This window comes from Erinaceus europaeus, chromosome 9, assembly GCF_950295315.1.
Source record: "Erinaceus europaeus chromosome 9, mEriEur2.1, whole genome shotgun sequence".
Classification (NCBI taxonomy): Eukaryota; Metazoa; Chordata; class Mammalia; order Eulipotyphla; family Erinaceidae; genus Erinaceus; species Erinaceus europaeus.
In genome coordinates this window covers 88608391-88633027 of record NC_080170.1, presented here as the reverse complement: position 1 = coordinate 88633027, position 24637 = coordinate 88608391, and the positions used below count along the sequence as shown (strand labels likewise).

General features: G+C 39.8%; 1 protein-coding gene across 2 annotated transcripts; it reads left to right on the top strand.

Moving 5' to 3' along the window:
* Nucleotides 1-1730: 1730 nt before the first annotated feature.
* On the top strand, nt 1731-24016 carry TIGIT (T cell immunoreceptor with Ig and ITIM domains). Of its 2 annotated transcripts, XR_009551652.1 has the most exons (5): nt 1731-1935; nt 3584-3913; nt 7338-7441; nt 18457-18781; nt 23607-24016. XR_009551652.1 is itself a non-coding variant. In XM_007516338.3 (4 exons), the coding sequence occupies exons 1-4, from the start codon at nt 1872-1874 to the stop codon at nt 18691-18693; spliced, it is 735 nt and encodes a 244-aa protein (XP_007516400.1). In that variant the 5' UTR covers nt 1731-1871; the 3' UTR covers nt 18694-18952. The 2 variants fall into 2 exon arrangements, 1 of the variants encoding a protein (XP_007516400.1); XM_007516338.3 differs by lacking the exon at nt 23607-24016 and having other exon boundaries at nt 18457-18952.
* Nucleotides 24017-24637: the final 621 nt, after the last annotated feature.

Below are 24637 nucleotides of genomic sequence, written 5' to 3'. Positions count from 1 at the left end.
TTTTGGCTATGGCCCTGAGTGTGTGGGTGGTGGTATCAGAGATGCTTCCAGATGGGAGTCTCAGTAGAAAACTCCCTAAGAGGATTCTGAAGGTTTCTCTGGGGAGACTCCTCTGTCATTCATTTTCTTGCAACTTCTCCTGAGGGCCTGACCACTTTTTTTGCAAGGGTGTTTTCATTTCCTCTCTCTCTCTCTCTCTCTCTCTCTCATTCTCTCTCTTCATATCAGAAGAATATAACAGAATAAACAGATAAGTTAGAGCTCTAGGATTAGAGTCCAGAGACCAGATTTTTTTTTTTTTTTTTTTTACTTATTTTCCTTTCGGTTACTTACTTAAGACTCAACCCTTTTGTTCTAGCAATGACCAGTTTAAACATATTCCCAAAAATCCATCCACTGTATTCTCCAAGTCCTAGGAGAGTGGTGCTAGTTACCTTTTTTTTTTTTATATGGAGGTGAGAAAACTGATTCTGATAGAGGGTGAGTAATCCCCCAAGTTCACCAAGCCAGGAGCAAATCTGGACCCAGGTATTTCTTACTCCTTATTTAGTTAATCACCCTGGAGAGCACCACTGATCAGAATGGACTTGATATATTCCTGTTTCTAAAAACTGCTTAGAACCAAAATTTTAATTCCTTTCTTCAACCCATTTTTTTTTCTCATATTTTTAACATGGGTTTTGCCTTGATGACGCTAATCCACTTATGCTATGCTATAGGAACACAGGTCACTTTTTTTTTTTAAATAAAAGTCCCACCATCCACCTCTCTCTGCTCTGGATTTTCCTACCTCTGACTCCTCTGCCCTGGCAGCCAATATTGGGAACAACACATCAGTTTAACCTCAGCACCCTCTACTGCACGCATGCTAGGTGTTATAGTTCTTTCGGCTGGTGATGCTCTTATTGCTGAAAGAGGTAAAGGAGTTTATCTTGATGGGCATGTTGGAGTTTTGGTAGGCAGAGAGAAGTTGGCAAGGCAAATATTGTTGGAGGGAGTGAAGATGGGCTTGGCTATGAATTATCTGAGCACAGTACTTCCAGATGAAAGTGTAGAGGGAAGGGTGAAATAGTAAGAGTTAAAAATGTGCTGGAGGCTTTAGAAACCAGTTGGTTCAAAAACCAGTTCCTTTCCAGAGGCAGACAACTGGGCTATACCCTTTACTCTATTCCTGCTTTGCATGGGGTCCGCATGCATAAGAAAATCCTCTTTTCTGTTCTCCTCTGATTCTACTGCATCAGAGATGAGCCATAATGAAACAAAGTCTTGGTTCAGATAACAAGGCAAAAGAAATAAAATTAAAGAGAAGAACCCATTTAAGGGAAAACTTTGTTCAAGACTTTCATCCCATCTATGTCTTGTCTCTGAAGTAAATGCTTATGACTCATTGGCTCTTTGGATTTGAAATGCAGCTCCCGGTTCATGGTTCACAAATGTTAAATTTCTCTTAACTTTGTACATAATTTAGTAGAATGAAGTCAAGGGAGCCCAGTAACCCCACTGGTAACAAGTTCTTCAGAATTTTAGGTACTACATAGCTTGTTAGATATAGGCTGAGAGAAATTAGTGTATTAAAGCATAATTGAAAAACAGTAGCTTGGCTAATAGTAATCCGAAGACCAGTGTACCTCTAACCACATTTTTGTTTATTTTTTAATGTGTTTCCTTCATGGTCTTTCTTGTGGCTTGCCCTATGCAGTTTGTGTACTAGTTGAGAGCTTTATCTGACTTTGACTTTGTTTTTGCTGAACTTTGTTTTTCCGAGACCCTCTCTCCCCCATAGGCTCAGTTTCACTCTGCCAATTGCACTAGGCCAGTTTCGGTGGCAGAAAAGGCCACATGTGCTTCCTGTAGGCCCCCTGGGCAGAAGCATGCAGTGGTGTTTCCTCCTGCTCTGGGTGCAGGGGCTGAATCAGGTCCACCTTACTGCCTCAGGTAAAGTCTGAAAATCTAGCCCGGGACTGGAGGGAGAAGGACAGTGTGATGGAGGAAGGGGAGGACTCTGGTAGGAGACTGATAGTAAATGACATTTTCCTTTGAGGGTAAGAAACAGCTTTGAATCCTTTGACCCTTGTGTGAGAGAAAGCATTCTCTAAAAAAGAGGCATAGTTGTGTTTGGGATGAGACAGATGAAGAACTTGTGGTTGGAGAAACCTTATGAGACTCAAGAAAGGAATCATTGGGAGAAAAACGGACTATAAAAAAGGAATTAGCAGTTTGTTCATGGATATGCTATAAGCACTGTGTGTGGGTGCCATGGTGGCAAGTGGTGTCTCCCTTTCTTCCTATGTGAATGAAAATGTACCTACAAAATAGTAAAATTGTGCATGCATGAGGCTCCAGCTCCGTAAAAGGGAAAAAAATATTACTCTAGCTCCATCTTTCTTGTCTTTAGGAAACCTCTAAGGAACATCAAGTTATGTTTTCTGTAGATCAAAATATCTTAGTCACAAATTCCAGAGATTGTATTATTATAGATTTAATGTTTAATGAGTTTATTGACATTTACTCCCATATTAAAACTCATAGTAGAATATTTTAGGAGGACACCTGAGAGACATATTGTACCTAGTACAGGCTAGTTTTATGTTGCTTTCTGGGCCCCCTGAGGGCCATGAGGTGCTCCTAGTGTGCAAGCAGTTCTAAATGCAGAGAAGAGTAGTTTTTCTTGTGAGGAAAAACAAAAGCTTCTCTCTGTGTCTTCTTTCCTTTGCGGGGGGAGGGGTGTCTTGATTTTCCTGAGGACTTTGCCAAGTACTCAAAATAGTAACTAGTCAAAAAAGTTTTGTTTCAAAGGATAATGTGCACAGGGTAGAACTAAACTGCTGGCGGATGCTATAAAAAAGAGGTTATTAGGGGCCAGGTAGTGGCACATCTGGTTGACTGCACATGTTATAATGTGCAAAGACCCAGGTTCAAGTCCCTGGTTCCCACCTGCAGGGGGAAAGCTTCACAAGTGTTAAAGCAGTACTACAGGTGTCTCTCTTTTCCTCTCTATATCCTCCTTTCTCTTGATTTCTGGCTGTCTCTATCATATAAATAAAGATAATAAATTTTAAAAAAACTGAAGTAATTGAAGGGAGGCTAAGTGGTGGTGCACTTAGTTAAGCGCACATAGTATAAAGCACACAGATCTGGGTTTAAGCCCCTGGCTCCTCACCTATAAGGGAGATGCTTCATGAGCAATGAAGCAGGTCTACAGGTCTCAGTTTCTCTCTGTTCTATCCAATAAAGATGGCCACCAGGAGCAGTGGATTCATAGTGCTGGCACCAAGCCCTGGCAATAAATAACCCTAGAGGCAAAAAAAAAAAGTGATTGACAAGGGTTTATATTCTAGCTAGGGAGTCAAAATATGAAATATCTTTGTGTAATCATCAATTAACTCATCATAAAACTTATACTAGAAAAAATATACCAAGAATGTAAATGCTAAAATGTGGTGTAGCAATTATAGCCTGCATGATGAGGAAGAGGCAAGGTGGACTGGAGAGAGTGTTGTGTCAGACACAACTCGAGCATCCACAGCAAGATTCTGGACTCGTCACTGCCCTAGACTCACACCTACCTTTTTCCTTTCCCTAGTTGCTGCTACAGGTAGAATTTTAACAGTAGGGAACATTTCTGCAGAGGAAGGTGATTCTGTCACTCTGCAATGTCACCTTTCCTCCACCGCTGCCAAAGTGACTCAGGTCAACTGGGAACAGCAGGATAAACTTCTGGCCAGTCGTCACGCTGAATATGGCTGGCATGTCTACACTACCTTCAGGGAGCAAATGGTCCCAGGCCCTGACCTGGGCCTAACCCTCCAGTCACTGACCAAGAATGACACAGGGGAGTACTTCTGTACTTTTTATACTTACCCGGATGGGATTTACAAAGAACGGCTCTTTCTCGAAGTCTTACAAAGGTCAGGTAAGGCTCTGGGGTGGAGTGGCTGATGAACCTCATCCTCTAGAACAGAACCTGAATTCCTGCTGGCATTCCACAGAGCATGGCCTCTCAACCCTGACACACATATGAATCAGCTGGGTGCTTTTCAGTGTGCTGATGCTGGTGTCCTGTGGCAAAGCAATGCTCAGCCAGAATTTCTAGGAGCAGAGCTGGGATGTGTGATAAGTTCTTCTCCCTCTTCCTCCTCCTCCTTTACTCCCCCCTCCCCCTTCTTCTCCTTCTCCTTCTCCTTCTTCTTCTCTTCTTCCTCCTCTTCTCTTTCCTCTTCCTCCTTCTTCTCTTTTTCTTCTTCTTCTCCTCTTCCTCCTCCTTCTTCTTCCTCCTCTTCTTTTTTTACACTGAGATAGAGAGAGATGGAAAAAGGCAGGGTGCAGGTAGATAGTATAATGATTATGTTAAATAGACTCTCATACCTGAGGCTCCAAACTTCCAGATTCAATCCCCTGTAATAACAATTATGCTAGAGAAGAATGGTACTCTGGTTAAAAGAGAGAGAGAGAGAGAAAAGAAAAAAGAAAGAGAGAAAGAAAGAAAGAAAGAAAGGGAGGGAGGGAGGGAGGAAGGAAGGAAGGAAAAAAGAGACAAAAAGAAAGACAAACATCTGCAGCTTTCCTGAGGTTTTTGGTGCTTAAGAAGCTTTCCCCTGCAGATGGGGGCATGAATCTGGGCCATCTTGCTTGGTAATATGCGCACTTTACTAGATATACCACCACCAGGCTCTATGTGATAGGTTCTCAAAGCATCCCCAGGGACTTGAATGTGTAGCCAAAATGGAGAACATTATTATTATTATTAACTAAGAAAGTCACTTAGGGTATTATTCTTGCTTATTAGCTTGGTCTCAGTCATATAAAATAGACTTAAGACCTAACTTGGTACATGAGTAATGCTGTTTAAAAACAAAGAATTCTATGTGTTGAGTGTAAATGTATAGTCATTAATATCTGTGTGATACTGCTTGGTTTCCAAGAGGCCCTCCCATCTTTATCCACCTGGACTTAAACCAGTTCCCTGGAAGGAGAAGGACTATTACCAGAGCTGAGAGATGATGTAGCAGAGAAACTCTGACTTCAGTCAGCTTGGCTTCAAATCCTGCTGCTGTTATTGACCTTAGACAAGATTACTTAGCTGTTTTTGCATGTTAACGTTCTCATTTGGAATATGAGGACTCATAGACATAAGAATTTAGTAGTACTGAGTTATTGATTTATTTATCCATTTATGGACTCTAGGCCTCACACATGTGTGATTTCTCCACACTGGGCTACTTTTTTTTCAGGCAGAGAATACACACAGAGAGACAGACAGACAAAGGAGAAATATCACCAAAACTTGCTTTGTTGCCACATACCTCCCTTAGGGTTCTAGGGAAAGAACGAGGCTTCTTGAATGGCAATGCAGCCACCCTATCTGGTAAGTTAGCACTACAAGTCTTGAATTACTTCCAACAAGGACATTCCTTTAGAACAGCTCCTGAAGCATGACAAGCCCTAAGAGTTAGTCATGCATAGGCTTCCTATTGCCCTGTTTGAGAGAGATAGAAGCTGAGACTTGGACTCAAAAACAGGAGAGCTGAGTTTAGTGTAAGTATTCTGGTTCTCCTAAACCGTATCTTCAGACTTTCTATTTACTGCCATCAGTTATGTTGGAGATAGTTTTCTGATTTAATAAAATGAATGTGTAAACTGAGCAGAGAGATGGTTACCTTGAAGTTTTGTCAAAATTCTACTATACTGGCTCTGCCACAAGCCATGTAGCAAACAGTGGTTAACCCATGTTCTTTTTGGGCCTGTGGAAAGTGTGGTCAGACCTCTGCAGCCCTTCAGGCCCCCTGCAGATGTATGCTAGATGATCAGTTTGCTCCCCACCAACCCTCCCCTGGCCAAAATAGGGAACTGAACCCTCAGGGCAGAAGGAACATTATCAGAGGAAAAGCTCCCCGCCATCCCTTTGGCCTAACCATACTGGTAACCTGGCATTTCTCCTTGTCTTAACAAACTGCACCCGTTAACTACTTTCCAGATATTTAAACCCTGAGATAAGAGGCCCAGCCTTTACCAGTCCCTTCTGTTCCCCACAATTCCCTGGATTCTACCCCGGGCCTTGTCCACCTGGGAAGGAGGTGGGTTTTACACAAAGCAGCCTGGAATCCCTTTCACCATGCATTAGGCAGTTGTCGTGTTTCTGTAACATTTCCCTTGAATCGAATGCCACTCATATCGTCAAAACTCACCTGCTGTCTTTTCCTTCTTTCAGTAACCTTTTATGTCTAAATAGAAATCCATTTGCTCATGCTTTAATTCAGGTCACAAATATTTATTCAGCACCTGCTACGTGCTAGGTGCTAGAGAAATAGCAAAAGCTTAGGCTCCAGAATCTCCCTCCAGGGCCCATAGCCTAGCTAGAGACCATGTTAAAGTAAAAGATTATTTGCTTTATCCCTTTTTTCCCCTATTTTAATAATAATCTTACATTTTAGTTTAACCTATTTTTTAAATTTTTATTTATTTATTATTGGATAGACACAGAGAGAAATTGATAAGGGGGAGGAGACAGAAAGGGAAAGAGACAGAGAGGCACCTGCAGCCCTACTTCACCACTTCTGAGGCTTCCCCTCCTGCAGGCGGGGATCAGGGGCTTGAACCTGGGTCCTTGAGCACCATAATGTGCGCTCCTACTAGGTGTGCCACCACCCGGTCCCAGTTTAACTTTTTATTAGTAGGATTTCATGTGAAATTTAACAAAAGAAGAATGTGTTTTTGCTTCTTCTTCTTGTATGTTATTATTGTTTCATTTCAAGATTAGGGAAAAGTGACTTTGTAGAGTAGAAGGGGGTGTTTTATGTGTTTTTTTTAATATTTATTTTATTTATTTATTCCTTTTTGTTGCCCTTGTTGTTTTATTGTTGTTGTCGTTGTTGGATAGGACATAGAGAAATGGAGAGAGGAGGGGAAGACAGAGAGGAGGAGAGAAAGATAGACACCTGCAGACCTGCTTCACCGCTTGTGAAGCGACTCCCCTGCAGGTGGGGAACCAGGGTTTGAACCGGGATCCTTATGCCGGTCCTTGTGCTTTGCGCCACCTGCGCTTAACCTGCTGCGCTACAGCCCGACTCCCCAGAAGGGGGTGTTAAAAATGGTATTCTCCAGTGTGAAAAGTGCAAAGTATGTTGCTGCTCTCAAGATCAATGTGATTTCTCAGTGGGCCAGCAGCATGTTCTGTTGTTCAGAGATCTGGGCTTACAGACACTGGTCCTGGGATTACTGAGACCGGCTATACTACCCCACCTCTCACTTCCACTCCTGTGTCCTGAGGCTGGAAACAAGAATGAGTTGTTCTGAACCTCTGGCCTCTGCCAGCTCACCTCTATTTGTCCTTCTTCTAGTGCCTGAGCACAGCAGTGACTTCCAGATGGTGTTGGCTGGAGCCCTGGTCGCAGTGCTGGTCATCTGCATGGCAGTTAGCATGGTGGTTGCATTGGTCCGAAAGGTAATAACTCTGGAAGCTCCCAATAACAAGCACCCAACTCCTGCCACCTGGTCCTTTCTAGTCCCTCTCTGGGTATGATTTCCATCACTGCTTTTGTGCCTATCTTACATTACTTTTTCTGTCTCTCGGTGAGGTTTATATAAATTTATCTTCTTCTTCATACCCTTGTGCACTGTAGTGTGTGTGCTTAACCAGGTGCCCCACTGCCTAGTCCCTGAACATGTTACTCTTTTCATCTTCCTTTCCAGTTTATTGCAACTATAGCTATGCACAGCAGTTCTTGCTGTATTTTAACACCAAAGAAGTTGTTACTGTTACTTAATGAGTTATTTATCTAAATATACGTTCTATGTCATTTTCCACTTCTTGTTTGGCCTATCTTGTAACTGGTATCATTTTATTTTTGTCTGAAGGATATTCTTTAGTATTTCCTTTTGTGCAGGTATAATAGTGATGAATCATCTTCATTTTTGTTGCCCAAAAAATATCTTTGTTGTGCTATAATTTTAAAAAAGTGATATATTTGTTTTGGTGAAGATAGTTCTATGCTGACTATTGTTTTAGCACATGGAAAAAATATTCCACTGTTTTTGACATCTACTTTTTTATTGAGGAATTATATGTGTCTAACTTTTTCTCCTTTTCATTCTGGTTGTTTAAATTTTTCTCTTTGATTTTCATCATTTGAAAAGTAAGCTCATTACAGTTATCTTTGTGTTTATTCTGACTGAAGTTTGGAGTACTCCCTCCCCATTTTCCCTGATAAAAGTATAGTGGAGAACATAAGAGAGATGCCTGCAGCACTGCTTCATTGCTTGTGAAGCTTCCTCTAATGCAGGTGAGGGCAGGGACTGAACCAAGGTCCTTGTACATCGTTAATGTGTGTGCTCTACCCCAAGTGCCACCTCTAGGACCTTGGAGTGGTTTTTGTCTTTTGACAGTTTTAGATTATCACTGGTTATTATCTCTGCATATATTATTTCTCCACTTTTATTTTCCTTTTCTTTAAGAACTCTCAATTTCTCTCCATGTCTTTATCCCCCCTTTTTTATTCTTGATCACCAAAGTTTTGAATGTTTAATTTTACCAAGCCTTACAGTTTAATATAGTCTCTCTGATGGATCTGTTCTTTCAATAGTGGTCCGGGAGGTGGACCAGTGGTAAAGTTTTTGGACTCTCAAGCATGAGGTCCTAAGTTTGATCCCCAGCAGCACATGTTCCAGAGTGATGTCTGGTTCTTTCTCTCTCCTCCTATCTTTCTCATAAGTAAATAAAATCTTTAAAAAAAATTGAGTCCTGAGGTCCAAGGACTCACTTCTGATTAGTCTCCTTTCTTAAATTAATTAATTAATTAATTAAATTTTAATATATCTTTTTCAGATCTAAGACTTTCATCTTGTTTTTTATTTATAGTCTGTCCTAAATCTCAATTTTATCATTTCCTTATTTTCAATAATTTATTTTTATCTCCCTTTCTATCTCTCCCTCCCCTCTCAATTTCTCTGTCTCTAGTCAATAATAAATAAATAAATAAAAAATTTTAAAAAGAGAGAGGGAAAGAGACAGAGAGATACCTGCAGCAATGTTTAACCACTTGTGAAGATTTCCCCCTGCAGGTGAGGGCCAGGGGCTTGAAACTGGGTCCTTTCACACTGTAATGTGTATGCTTTAACCAAATGCCTGGCCTCCTAGAATTCTAAAATATTCTCACTTTTGATTGAGTGTCACAGCCAGTTCAAGGTGACCTTGTGGAGAGAATTGTCAGGAGATTTCCTATCCTTACCTTATTCTGCTTTGATTAAACCCAAACTCAAGTCAAAGGCAATAGAATTTACTGATGTGTATATAAATATAGTTCAATCTTGGGGCACTGAATAGGGTCTAGAAGGTTGGAAAATTGAGTTGAAAGATAACCAAAAGGATGTCCATGTAGGACTGTTTATAGACCTGGAAACTAAGCAAGAGATCTTGATTTTCCATGAAGGGTGTTGCTCTTAGCCTTTATTCTTTATTCTTGACTTCATATACATATGCGGTAGACTTGCTGTTTGCATCTATATTTTTCCTAGGAGCACTATGCTTTATTATCCATCTTAATATCCCCATAAATCAGTCTTCCTTTACTGCCTTTTTTTTTCCAGAGCATTGTTCAGCTCTGGTTTATGCTGGTGCTGGGGATTAAATCTGGGACCTTGGAGCTTCAAGCAAGAAATTCTTTTGCATAACCATCTTCCCAGCACATGGCTATCATTTCTTAAGCTTCTTACATGCTACTCTCTGGTCCTCCTAACCCTTTGATAGCTCCTCAGCTGCTTTACTACTGAGAATCCAGTTCCTCTTTCAGCTCCAATCTACAGAAGAGAGATAGCACTGAGCTTCTCAGTGATAATAGTACACTTTTTCATTAGCACATTCCCTTCCACCTTAATATAAAGGATATCATCTGAATTGTCCCCAGAGACATAATCAGTTATTAGAGTTTTTAAATTATTTTATACATTTTATTTATAAATTGGCAATTTCTCAGTAAAGAATCAGAGAAAATCTTTTAGACTCTGGTTGAAATACCAGACTTGTTGCAGCAATTTAACTCTGTCATCATGGCATGAGAGTATCATAGGCAATATGGTAACTGTTATTTGAGCATGACCATATGTCAATTTTTTTAAAAATAAATACTGGAGTTTAAATATTACCCTCTTGATTTTTATCCCCAGCCACTTAATAATATAAACACCATTTTTATAGTGTGGCCAGTACAAAAGCCCATGGTAACCCAGCTTTTGATCCATGGATTTTGGTGTTCTAGCCTCTGGTTTAGTTGCTTGTATCAGGGAAAAAAACTGATTATATTTCTTCTCTATTTTCAATACTTTACAGAACACTTCAGACACCAAATGTATATGACCAATACTTCTACACCAAATGAGTGTCTGATAATTCATTTTAATTTTGATACTTCCTACCTACTGAAGTTAACATCAGATTCTGCCGGGCTAGCGTGGGGGTGCCTCTTCCTGGGCGCGTACTCTCCGGGTTGGAGAGAATGTGACCAGAGCCAGCCTGGGCTGCTACTCACTCAGCAACAAGAGTGAGATGACTCATGAACAGAGCTCGTGGTGGTGAGGCGATTTGATTCTTTATTGATCAGGCAGCCCAGGCTTTTAAAGGTCGGACCCAGAAGTGGCAAGTCGAAAATGGAAATGGCTTGACATGGTTTGGAAAGAGGTGGAGAAAGGCAAAAGGGGGCTGGGAAAGGTAACTTCCTTAGCAACTGTTTTAACTGGTAGGATAAATAATAATACCTTGCAGGCAGGGAAGGTCTTGAGGGTAGAAAGAAGATAGATCAAAGGAATGGAATGGGTGGGGATCTTTCAGGCAAAATAATGATTATGTAGATAATAAGGGAGCAGGCCATGTATCAGGAAGGAATGCAGTGTGCTTTGTGAGGCAGGGAGTCTGATAAGACAGGGCAAACCTTTGGGGTTACTCCTGTCCCTCCTTGCTCATCCTTTCAGTAGAGAGAGAGAGACTGACATGATAGACACACTCCTTAGGTCAAACCTTGCTAGGCTCTACCACATCCTCACAATTTCCTGACAAAATTCCACAAGTTAAGTTGTCATTCCTGTAAGACTGCCCTCATTTCAGATGCCAGTTACGAACTCCAGGTTGTCACCTATATTTCTTTCTTTGTGGTTTAATAGTGATTTGTAAAATTTTAAGATAATAGGGATATAATTCCACATGATTCCCAACACCAGAGTTATGTGACCCCATGCCCCATTCAGTAGAAACTGCCATAGTTGCCTTAAGGTCATGGCTATGGGTTGAATACATGTATATACTCATACATGTATTCAACCCATAGCCATGACCTTAGGATACTTATATATGTAATTTTTAGCCCAGTTTTATTCACTTCTATAGTCCTGCCTTCATTTCCTTTCTAAGGCACACATCTACACCTATTACTAACTCCAAACATGCTTTTTCCTCTTTCATCTAAAGAGAAGCTCTGTCTGACTTCCTTTGATAATTTTAAGATTCTCTTCCCTTTCAGTGATGGTAAAAAAACAAAAAATGAAACCAAAACAAACAAACACACACAAAAAAACTCCTAGTGACAAAGTTCTGGGTACTGGTGGAATTGGGTTACAGAATTCTCTGTTCATATCCCCTTAACATTTCCTCCCTCTGGGAATATAGATCAAAATTCTCTTGGAGGTACAGAAGGAAGGAGTTCTGGATTCTGTAATTGCTTTTCTGCTGGACATGGATATTGGCCAGTTGATTCATATCCCCACTTGTCTCTATCATTCCTCAGTAGGGTAGGAGTCTGGAAAGTCACTTATATTTCTAACAGTTACAAACTGAGATCCTACAGCATCCTCCTGGGATAATTGGTCAAGCTGTTTCTCATAATTAAAGTGAAAATTTACTGGTTTATTATATAATAAATGATATAATAAAAGACACAAGTCAACAGACAGATGAAAGAGACACATAGGGTGAAATCTGGAATAATCTTGCATATAGAGCCTTTATCCTTAAGGATTTGGAGTATATTATCCCAACATGTGGATATGTTCAGCAACTGGAAAGCTCTTCAAAACCTATATTTTAGGATTTTTATGGACATTTCATCACATAAACATAAATGATTATTAACTCATTCTCCCACTCCTTTTACTCTGTAGAGAATCAGGAGTTAGACTGATAGTTCTAAGATGCTAATGGTTTAGTCTAACTGGAGACCAGACCTACCCAGAAGCCCATCAAAAACTGCCACATTGGAACAAAGGATAAGTTCATCCCCCAGGAAGTTCCATAGAATTTAGGAAGGCTGTTTAAAAACACTATCAACTAGGAAAATATAGTTGTTTCAGGATATCTGTGTCAGCAGTTGAGGGTCAAAGGTCAAATATTACCTGGAGTTGGAGATAAAGACATATATATATATATATATGTATGTATGTATGTATGTATTTTTTTACACAGGTATATTCTAGCATTTACAATTCCCATTTTTATTGCCTCTATTGTTTGCCAAAGCAAAATTGGCACTTATGCTGACAACACTGTCAGATTCATCTTTTGGGTGCCTTATATGGATGGTAAATCTTGAGTCATGGAATGTGTCCAATATTGATAAATTATTTTCATGTATTTTTATATTCTGTTAGCTCACCCCTTATCTGTCTTTCTCATGATTCACTCTCCTTTCACAGTTCCAGGAATCCCATGCCAGTCAGATTTTTTTTAGTTAACAGCCTCTCTCCTCCTTTGGCATGCCCACTTTCAGTAATTGCAGCTAAGATTTTTATCCTATTTGGAGATAATGGCCAGCAGGGAAGGTGGGAGCTATTGGAACTATATCATACATGTCTATTGGGGCTGTATCATGCATCAGTTCTGCAACTCCATATGATACAAGAAAAGCAGGTGGCCTATGAATTTCAAATGTGAATATCCAGAGATCCTCTTACCAAGGTCCCACCTTTCCTATCAAGACCCTATTTGTGGTATAAAAGACTTAGCCAGTCTTAGAATCCAGCCTTGTTTGACATTCTGTTACTCCTACAAACAGGTCCTGTGTTTGCTCTTCAGTGCTAGGGATCAACCAATCTTCCTTCTTTCCTTCCTTCCTTCCTTCCTTTCTGTCTTTCTTTCTATCTTTTTTTCATTTTTATTACCACCAGGGATTTTGCTGAGGTTTGGTGCCTGCATGACAAATCTACCACTCTTGGTGGCCATTTTTTCTTTACTTTTTCTACCCACCCCCATTCCCTTCACTGGAAACTGTAGTTGTTCTCCCAAGGTCACCGATATGAGATGAGATATATATATATTCTTTTTTGATAGAGGCAGAGAGAAAGAAGGGGAGAGAAAATGGGAGAGAGAAAGAAGCATTGCTTTAATGTTTGTGCAGCTTCCATCGAATTGTTGGTATACACTCATAGATGAAGGGCGGTGCAAGAAGCAAGTTTGTGCTAAAACATGGAAGCTCAGCATATTATCTCAAGTGGAGACTTGTAGCCAGGGCTTGTTTGCAGAATTGACCGTGCCTTGAAGAAGGAGAACGGTCTTTTGAAAACACATCTCTGTCAGAAATGGTCCAAGAGTAGTTTTCTAGAGAAGGAGCAAGTGAGTCACTTACCAGTTGTATTGGGAGAATGGAAGCACTTGTAGAGGAAATATAAGTAAGCCACTAGCAGTATTCCCTGTAGATCCCAAGATCCAGCAGATTATATGATTAAGAAACAGGGTCTGCAACAAGAGCAACAAAAATGGGGGGGGTGGCCTCCAGGAGCAGTGGATTCGTAGTGCAGGCACTGAGCCCTAGCAAATAACCCTGAAGGCAAACAAAACAAAACAAATCAACAACAACAATAACAACAAACAGGGTTTGGAAATCAAATAGATGTAGCTTTGGATTCTGACTCTACATTCTGAGTGGCCCATGTCACGTAACTTTTATGGTCCTTAGTTTTGCATTTGTACAATGAGAACAACTGTGGTGCTGCCCTCACTAGGTTGAGGGAAAACTTGTAATTCATGTAAATCACTCGATATTTTTTCCTGATATATATCAATAACTATTATTTATTAAGAAGTTTTTTTTTTTTTTTGCCAGCAAGGTTTTCACTGGGGATTGGTGCCTGTATGAGGAATCCACCTCTCCTGGTGGCTATTTCCTATCTATTTATTTATTTTCACTTTTAATTTTATTAACAGGACAGAGAGAAATTGAGAGTGGGGGAAAGATAGAGAGGGAGAGAGAAAGAAAGACACTTGTAGCATTGCTTCACTGCTGGTGAAGATTCCCCCCATAGGTGGAGACTGGAGGTTTGAACCCAGGTCTTTGCTATTGATAATCTGTGCACTCAATTGACTGTGACATTGGCTGACCTCTTTTTATTAAGCTCTTATAGTGATTATGCTTTGTTTACCATATCACCTCATAATACTTGGTGCTCAGTATTTATATTACAAGGATTGATTAAGAGTAACTGGGTCTATTGTTCATGAAATAGCTATTGGAAAAAGAACCTTGAGGAGCTGAATGGAATGGAAGGATGAGTGTGTTCAGCTCCAATGCCAACCAACCTGCAGTCCATTCTTCTCATATTCTCTGAAAGGGTGATGATTGTCTTGGCAGGATCCAGCTGCAATTTCTGTAACTCCTTTTAGTTCTTTGGAACAACACCAGTGCATTAATCTTGACTTTATTTCTTATGCTGATCACAATTACAGAATCCCCCATGCAGGGTGTAATGGAAACAGAAGATCTGAGAGATCCATCTTGGGCATATTTTCAATTTCCAGAGAACTTCCAAGAGCCAAAATAATCTTAAGATTCAAAAGCAATGGTTGATTAATGTAATAATGGGAAGGTTACTGTAAAGGTTGGTTACTGTAATAATGGGAAGGAAAACACTGCTGCACAAGAATGTCACCATCCATTCTTTGAGAAATAATTGGGGTTTTATATTTACAAAATGGACTGAGCTATGTTAAGCAATGTCATGCCTCTTTTAAACAGAGCATACGCATGACCTATGATAACCACCCTGCTTTTTCATACTTGCAGTAAGGTGTAGCCACTTCTACTGAAAGGGAGGAGATGAAAAGGTTATGTGGGAAGAGACTACCTAAATCAAGTATGTGCTGAGACTAATGAACTCAATGGTGCCATAATGGTGCCCTAATATCTGATGCTTGTTCGAGGACATATCGGTGTGACTGCATCCCACATGCTCCCTCATCCTCTCTGCATATATCTGTGTACTGCTGGACTTGACACTAGCCAGTGAAGGTGTCGTATACCTGTCCTAGAAGAGGGGGTGGGTTTGAGAATAGTGAGATTTGGTTTGTGTTTCTTCTTTTCTTTTTTTCTTTTTTTAAATTGCTACCAGGGTTATCGCTGGGGCTTGGTGCCAACATTATGACTCCATGGCTCCTGGTAGCCATTTATTCTTTTCTTTTCTATTTTTTTCTTTCTATTTTTTTATTTTTACTTGACAGGACAGAGATAAATTGAGAGGGAAGGGGAGAGGGAGAGAGAAAGATAGACACTTGTAGACCAGCTTCACTGCTCATGAAGTATCCTTCCTGCAGGTGGAGAGCGGGAACTTGAACCTGGAAACACCTGGACCCGTTTTTTATTTTTCAAGTCTGCGTTTCCTCATGTTTCTGTTATTCAGATCTGTTGTGGGGTGTGTGGTTTGTTTTAGAGTGGTCTCCAGCAAAATTGCTAGGGTACTGATTTTGCACTGGACATAACTGTTTCTTCTGCCACCCAGCTGGTTACTACTTTCCTGGTCTTACCTATGAATATTTCCTATGATTGTGGTAGTTGACTTCATGTTCATTCTCTCCAACAGATTTCACTATTTTGTTCTGCAAATGCAATTACAATTGTCCGATTATGAGCCCGTACTTTGACCTGGAGAATCTGTTGTTTTTTTTTTTTAGGTGTGTGTGTGTTTATTTCTAAGGCATATATATACATATATATACATATATATTAGATAGATATAGATATATATTCTAATCCATTATGGATTGAGATTTAAAAAATGAACTAAGCAAGGATCTGTCCCTAGGAAGTTCACAGTTTGGAGCATGAAGAAGAAGAAAGAGGGTTAACTAGTCCTACGGTGCACTGACCGTTACAACGAAGGATATCTGGAACCATATTGCAGCACACGTGAAGAATGTAATTCTCCCAGTGGGGTTAGGGAAGGTTTCTCAGACAATATGAAGTGGAACTGCTCTGGAAGAATAAATAGACAGTTTCATGGACAATAAGTGCAACATACACAAAGCTGGGAGGGTAGGAATAAGTGCATCACATGGCAAACGCTAGAAGAAGAAGAAGTGCATCACATTTAAGCAAATATAAGGTGAGAGGCAGCTTGGGCAAGGAGAAGGAGCATGACTTGAATTCTGAAGAATCTAACTTAGAATTGGGTTCACCTTCAGGCAACTGACTTCACCTGTTTCTTCTTATTATCTTGTTCACTAGTACAAGCACATGTGAGGTTGTTGTTGAGATTACATAAGAATCTAATCCAGAAAGAGCTCGTAGCTCCTCTCAATAAATAGCATCTCCCTGCTTCCAGACCCTACACCGGAAGTTGGGAGTTGTTTGGGGAAGCACTGCAGGGGGTGAGGTTGGAAAGATGGGTGAGACTAACTCACAAAGGTGTTTTGGGAGCATCCCATATAGTATCTTGTAGGGAATATAGTGAGCTTAGGGAGTTTGTTCACAAGAGAATGCACCCTCACACAATTTTTAAAATATGACTTCAGGAGATCAACAGTTCTCCTGAGGACTACCAGTGACTCTCAAGAAAGGTTAAATAGCCACCTGCAAACAGTGGGAGCCATGGAAGGGTTAAGACAGAAGCATGGTTTCACTCAGCTCTTGATTTTGAAAGATTATTTTGCTAGTACTCATGTGGATATTGGCTGGAGACAAGAAGGAATTTAGAAGCAGTTGAGTATGAAAGTACAGTTGAGGGAGTTGGGCTGTAGCGCAGTGGGTTAAGCGCAGTGGGTTAAGCGCAGGTGGCGCAAAGCACAAGGACCGGCCTAAGGATCCCGGTTCGAACCCCGGCTCCCCACCTGCAGGGGAGTCGCTTCACAGGCAGTGAAGCAGGTCTGCAGGTGTCTATCTTTCTCTCCTCCTCTCTGTCTTCCCCTCCTCTCTCCATTTCTCTCTGTCCTATCCAACAACGACGACAACAACAATAATAACTACAACAATAAAAAAAAAAAGAAAGTACAGTTGAAACACAAGATGTGGGGATGTAGTAAATGAAAAAGGGAATACTTTCAACAGCACCTTTGTAAGCTATTTTACGTCTGGTTGGTATTTAACAGTAGCCTCTGGATTTCCAGCCTCCTGTTATGCAAACCTAGATAGAGAAATGCAGACAGTGGACCCAGTTTGAGGAGGAGGGAGTACGACAAGATGGGCTGGGCCTGAACTTAATGTGGGTCATCAAGTGACAATGCCCAGTGAGAAGATGGACATCTGGTGGCTACAGGCAGACCTGCATGAAGTGACTCAGAGAAGAGTATGGAGAAAGCAGAGGGCTGAATTCTGGGGAAACCCTTTCATTTGGGGAACAAAAGTGTAAGGATAAAGCAAACCAGATGTGGCTGAAGTTGAATGTGGGGGTCCAGTGGGGGGAAGAAGAGGAAGAAAAGGAGGAGGAGAAAAAGGAGGAACACCAGGGAGAGCAATGCCATTGGAAGAGGGAAGGAGACCATTTTCAAAAGGGAAATACCAACAGTGTCAAATGTAAGAAGCTGTAAAAGAGCATTGGACTCTGCCTGGGTTTCATAGAAAGCAAGCAGTGGGGAGTCGGGCTGTAGCGCAGTGGGTTAAGCACAGGTGGCGCAAAGCACAAGGACCAGCATAAGGATCCCGGTTCGAACCCCGGCTCCCCACCTGCAGGGGAGTCGCTTCACAGGCGGTGAAGCAGGTCTGCAGGTGTCTATCTTTCTCTCCCCCTCTTTGTCTTCCCCTCCTCTCTCCATTTCTCTCTGTCCTATCCAACAACAATAATAACTACAACAATAAAACAACAAGGGCAACAAAAGGGAATAAATAAATAAAATAAAATATTTAAAAAAAAAGAAAGCAAGCAGTGGAACATAGTGCACATTGCACGTGGATCAAGGGTAGTTGGTACTGAAATTTAACTGACACATGAAGAAAGTAAGAGTTGAGGACCGGGTGGTGGCACACTGGGTTAAATGCACATAATACCAAGTGTGAGGACCCATGCAAGAAACCTGTTCGAGCCCCTGGCTACCCCACCTGTAGGGGAATCACTTCACAAGTATTAAAGTGTGTGTGTGTGTGTGTGTGTGTGTGTGTGTGTGTGTGTGTGTGTGTGTGTGTGTGTGTGTAAGAAATCAAGGGATCATTTAAACTATGTTGGGGAACTTTTGAATGCTGTCTTCAGGTACTCACATTGAAGTGTGTTTCTTTTCAGAAGAAATCCCTTAGATTCCATGCTGTGGAAAGTAACATCAGGCAAAGGGCATCTGAACAAGTGGATTGGGGTCCCAGTGTGCTATCATCCCCTGGAAGCTGTGTCCTGGTGGAAACTGGTTCTTCTGTCCTCTGCAGAGAGCAGGAGGGAGAGGACTGTGCCGAGTCACATGATTACTTCAATGTCCTGAGTTACCGAAGCCTGGGTAGCTTCAGCTTCTTGGAAGAGACTGTTTAGCTTTTGGGGACTTTGTTGAACAAGACAACTCAACTCCTACCTCTTCTTGGATTGTTATTTTAATTTTTCTCACTTTTATACTAAACAGGTATGTATTGATAGTTTAGGCACAATGAGCTAAAATCTGTCCAGAATACAGCTCTTTGGAAGGAAGATAGGTACATAACACAGAGAAAGCTGTTGTTTGCTATTGCTGTCCAAAGCATTTTTTAATTCATTCTTGCAAAAATGATGCAAATTGGTTTGCAGGACACAAGGGAGTGGCATTATGTAAATCTTTTTAAAAAATATTTTTTATTTATTATTGGATAGAGAAAGAGAGAAATTGAGAGGGGGGAGATAGAGAGGGATAGAGACAGAGAGACACATGCAGCACTGCTTTACCACTTGTAAAGTTTCTTCCCAGTGGGTGAGAACCAGGGACTTGAACTTGGGTCTTTGTACATGGTAATTTGTTCAATTTATGGGGTGCACCACTACAGGGCCCTAATAATGTTCGTTCTCTCTCTCTTTCTCTCTCCCTCTCTTTCTCTCTTCCAACTTCAGTATCACTCTTCTGAGGAAATATTTATAGGATTGTTGTAGGAAGTCCATTTCCATATTTCCCCAAGAAAGGTGTCAATATGCTTTACATCTTACCAAGCCACCATCTTCCTCCAACATAGGGCTCTAGACCCTCATACCCTCTTAATACTGCTCCATCCCTTCTGAGTCCCCAAGTCTACTGCAGTAGACTACAATAGTCCATTGAGGGTTCACCTGTTGTATCCCTTACAGTGTCTCTTAGAAGACTTGATGTTCTTAGTATTCAAGAGTGTAAACTATCTCATTAGTAAGTTAAAAATACTAATTACATGTCAAAATAATATTTGGGATTTTTTGTTAAATAAAGCATCCAATTGAGATTAATTTCACTTGTTTTTCATTCTCCTAATGCAACTACTGAAAAATCTAAAATTGCATCTGTGATTCCCATTATGTTTTTGTTGGACTGTATAGTTTTCTACTCTAAACTCAGACCAATCCAGCACATTTACTAATTTATCTTTTATCATGGGTCTCTATGCTTTTCATTTGTGCAAAACAGAGTTTGAAGAGGTTTTTCCCTCCTTAAAGAAGTTCTATTTACTTTTATGAGAAAGAGAGAGAGAGAGAGAGAGAGAGAGAGGACCATAAAACCATAGCATTACTCAGCTCTGGCATATGGGAGTACTGGATATTGAACCTGGGGTCTTCGGGGGTCTTAGGCATTCCAGCCTGCTGTAATTCTGCAGTCATATCTCCTCAGTCCTGAATGTTTTTTCCATCTTATTGTATCTTTTGAGAAACATATATGGAAGACTCACAATGCAGAGTGAGGTAGTAGAGCACTTAGTACAAACAGGAAGAAACTCTGAGCTCTCTTGAATCCTTTCATTCTCTGACAGGGAAGAGAGAATAATAAATGGATTAAAGAATTAAAAGATCAATGAGAAGCTTACTGGCCCTCTGCTCCTTATCAATTCACTGAAACCCAAAACATTTGAAACCAAGAATTTTTGTTTTTATACTATTACTGAAAGGGAAGCAAATCTTGGAAACACCAGAGAAAGTCAGGCACTGTTTCACTAATTTGAGAAAGAAGAGGAAAAAGGAAGGACACTCAGAGGTAGTAATAGGTGTAGGTTTAACTTAGAAAGGTAGTGAAGGCAGGACCATAGAAAAAATATATCAATAATAGTATAGATGTAAATAGATAGATATTGATATAAAGTCAACCTGTATCTATGACCTTGGGGGAAAATTGAGATTTTCACTGGAGTTGTATGGGGACATAGAACTCTGGTGGTATGACCTGTGTGGAATTATACCCCTATTATATTGCAATTTTGTAAACTGCTATTAAATCACTAATAAAAATAAATGAAAAGATTAAAAAAGGAGAAATTCATCTTATAAGCCTGGGCATATAGTGTTTGATATATAATTCAAAGAATTAGTGAACAAATGAAAACTTTTAGTTATGGAGCATTTAGATAGCTGATCTTCATGACTAAACAGGACCTTCTCAGGCTATTTTGCTTCATGACTTCATTGGCTGTCAGTGGTGGGGTCTGTGTTTCATTCAGTCCTTATTTTTCCCTAGTACTGCTACATTTCTGTAATTACAAACCCTTTTCCTCTCCTCTAAAGCACACCAAGAAAGAGGAGAGTCTATGAGTGCAAGAGTTGGAGCTCTTTGGAAATCAGAACTATTAACACTGATGTTCCAGAGAATATATTTGTATAAGGTAGAATCTAGGGTAAGTCAGTGGAACTTTCTGTGATGATGGATATGTTCCATCTGTGCCATCTGATATCATAATCACTAGCCACATGTGGCTGTCTAGCACTTGAAATATGATCATTGTAACTAAAGAACATAATTTAAAATTCTGTTTTAGTTTCAAATTTAAATAGCAACATGTAATGGCAACTTTAGTAGGCATCAAACTTCTAGTAATTGTCTTACATACAGAGAAAAGACAGAGATGTATGTTTTTAGGCCTTTGGACAGCTTGAGAGATATTATACTATTATGCACTTAAAAGGACTACCAGGAAGAATGTGGATATTCTCTATTATTACCTCTGTACTTCATTTGATGGAGATAAACCAAGAGGCTTAAAGCAGGATGTTCACTGATTCATTTTAAACCCTTTTCCAAATGGATTACGAGATAGCTTGATGGCCCAGTACATTTAAAGTCTAAGTTTAAAAATATTTTTTATTTATTCATTTTATTGGATAGAAACATAATTTGAGAGGGAAGGGAGAAAAAAATATATGGAGAGAGAGAGAGAGACCTGCAGCACTGCTTTATCATTTGCAAAGCTTTCGCTCTTGCAGGTGGGAACTGGAGGCTTGAACTCAGGTTCTCATACACTGTAATATGTATGATCAGCTGGGTGCACCACTGCCTGCCCCAGTCCAACTGATTTTTCACAGAAATAAAAAGAAATACAGTAAATGTGCCATGCACTGGAAATCAGGATAGTTGGTTCAAGTACTGAGCATGTAAACTTAGCATCTAAATGCTGAATGAATCACTTACCTTGTCAATCCTTGTAAAAACTTTTCCTCATCTGTAAATTGGTAATAATATTATCTACTTATTACTGGAAAGAATGAAGGTAATATTATGACTATGAACTACAAAATGCTGTATTAATGTTATTATATCCTATGATCATGTGTGGCTGACAGCATTTATGTTTCTACAGAGAACTCCAGAGACACATCAGACCTTATTGGGAATAACCAAAGTATCTAGAATTGAGAAATTCTGTTTTTTAAAAAACTTATTAATTAATTTAATAGAGACAGAGAGATCAAGAGGGAATGGAAAGACAGAGAATGAGAGAGACTGAAAGACACTTTCAGCACCACTTCACTACTTGCAAAACTTTTCCCTGCATGTGGGGACCAGGAACTTGAACCCAGGTCCTTGTACATTATAATACGTGTGCTTAACCATATGCACCACTGCCCAGGCATGCTGAATTGTGGGTATAGATTTCTATATTTAAATTTTTTGTGTGTGTTTTGGTAAAGAGATGGCTCACTGAATAGGGCAGATGCTTTGCCATGTGTATGACCTAGGTTCAAACCCTGACACCACCTGGGAAATCCCTGAGGCACAGGAGGAAGTTCTGGTGCTCCCTCTCTCTGCCTCTTTTGTTTGTCTATCTGAATGAAAAAATGGCTAAGAATGGTGAGGCTCTTGTTCTGAAAAATAATGTGTGCTAAACGAAATAATATTCTTTAAAAGATTCAAATTTATTTTTTTATATTATTGACCATCTTCTAACAGTATTGTGATTGTCTTTATTCTTCATAAAGGATTCATTTGCTCCAAGTATGTGGAGCAATAAAAGATTTTGTAGTGGCTCATGTACTAAGAAAGTGGTGGGAGAGGTGTCTTTGCAATACTGCAGTTTATAGAGATGCTACACAAGAACAGATAGCTTACCTCAGTGTTGACTAGTGATTTAAATTCAGTAAGGCATCGTAATGTGAGTGAAATCTATTTATTTATTTATTGTTTTATTCTATAGGACAGTGAGAAATTGAGAGGGAAGGGAAATAGAGAGACACCTAGAGTGCTGTTTCACTGCTCCTGAAGCTTCTCTCCTTCGGACATGGGCTGGGAGTTTGAACCCAGGTCCTGGCGCATGGCAATATAGTCGCTTTACAGAATGTGCCATTGCCTTGCCCTATGATTGCTATTTTTAACTATTACTTTTGCTAGGGTCCTTGTGCATAATAATGGAAAAGGATCTAGGTAAGGGGAGAGAGCATCTTGTAGACATTTATCATGGGGAAAGGAGAGATCATATATGTCAACAACTATACTGTAAACCATTAACCCCTCCCAGGAAAAACAAAAGCAAAACAAACAAAAACGTTACTTTCATGGTTTTACTATAACACTTATTTTTAGTTTTCTTTATAGTTGTGTAAGCTCTATAAAATAAGGAGCTTTCATAGAAACCAAAACTTCCACCGTCTGCACCCTATAAAGAATTTTGGTCCATAGTTCCAAAGAGATAAAGAATAGGTAAGTCTCCAATGGAGGGGATGGGACTCAGAACTCTGGTGGTGGGAACAGTGTGGAATTGTACAATTATTTTCCAATCTTGTAAATCATTATTAAATCACTAATAAAAATAATAGGGTCTCCTAGCTTGATGTCTGAGCATATTTAAGAAAGATTTCTATAAGCTTTAAAGAGAGTCAACATATCAAAGACTCAGCCTATGGTCTGTGCATTAAAAAGTTTGAGACATTCAATCAATTTTTCCCCTCTCATATTAATTAAATAGTGATTTATATGACTCCAAATTACTAAGAGTCAGCAACTTGTTTGGCTTTATATGTTAACTCTCTTTCAGCCACCAGGTTCCAGATGCTACCATGATGCCAACCAGACTTCCCTGGACGGACAACTCCACCAATGTGTCCTGGAGCTCTGATTCCCCAGAGCCCCACCCCACTAGGGAGAGACAGGCTGTGAATATGGATCAACCTGTTAACTTCCATGTTCAGAGGGGAAGCAATTACAGAATCCAGACTTCCACTTTCTGCATTCCACAATGACCTTGGGTCCATACTCCCAGAGGGATAAAAAAATAGCAAAGCTATCAGGGAAGGGGATGGGATACAGAGTTCTGATGGTGGGAATTATGTGTAGTTGTACCCCGATTATACTATGGTTTTGTCAATGTTTCCTTTTTATAAATAAAAAATAAAAAGAAAGATTTCTATATACTATAAAAATAATAAGAAGCCCTTCTCATAGAGAATATTTATTTCCTTTGTAAGGGTATAGACATTGCTCAAGTTTCAGAAGTGTTGGTGTGGTCTATGTATAATTACATTTCAAAAAACTTGATCCCAAACACTAGTTAACTGTTTTATACTGGTAAAATCACATAATTCTGAATTTCCATTTTTCTAAATTGACATAATAATAGCTACTTTACAGTATCTCACAAAGTCATTATGAAGTTGAACAATGAGTAGTCATGTGAGTAGTCTTATCATTTTTTATGATAGCCTGTATATAAATCATACCACAACATTTTCTAAAGGTAGAGAAAGCTCCCAAGAATATGGATGATGCATAAATTGGTTTAAAGCTTGGGTGATGTTGACTGGCATCATTAATGCACCACTGAAGTTCAGAGAAATCAAATATGGACAAACAATGCATTATGAAAATGATTCTTCCTCTTTATTTCCTATTTCCTGATATGTCAGGTCAAACTGGGAGTTGAGTGACTGAGTTAAAAAAAAGTAAATATTTAAATTTATAGAAGAAACCTTTCAACCTGACTGATATACTCCAGCTTTATTCATAATGATAGAACACAGAATAGAATCCAGGCTCTCACTTAAATGAGACATGTGTTCCATCACTGAG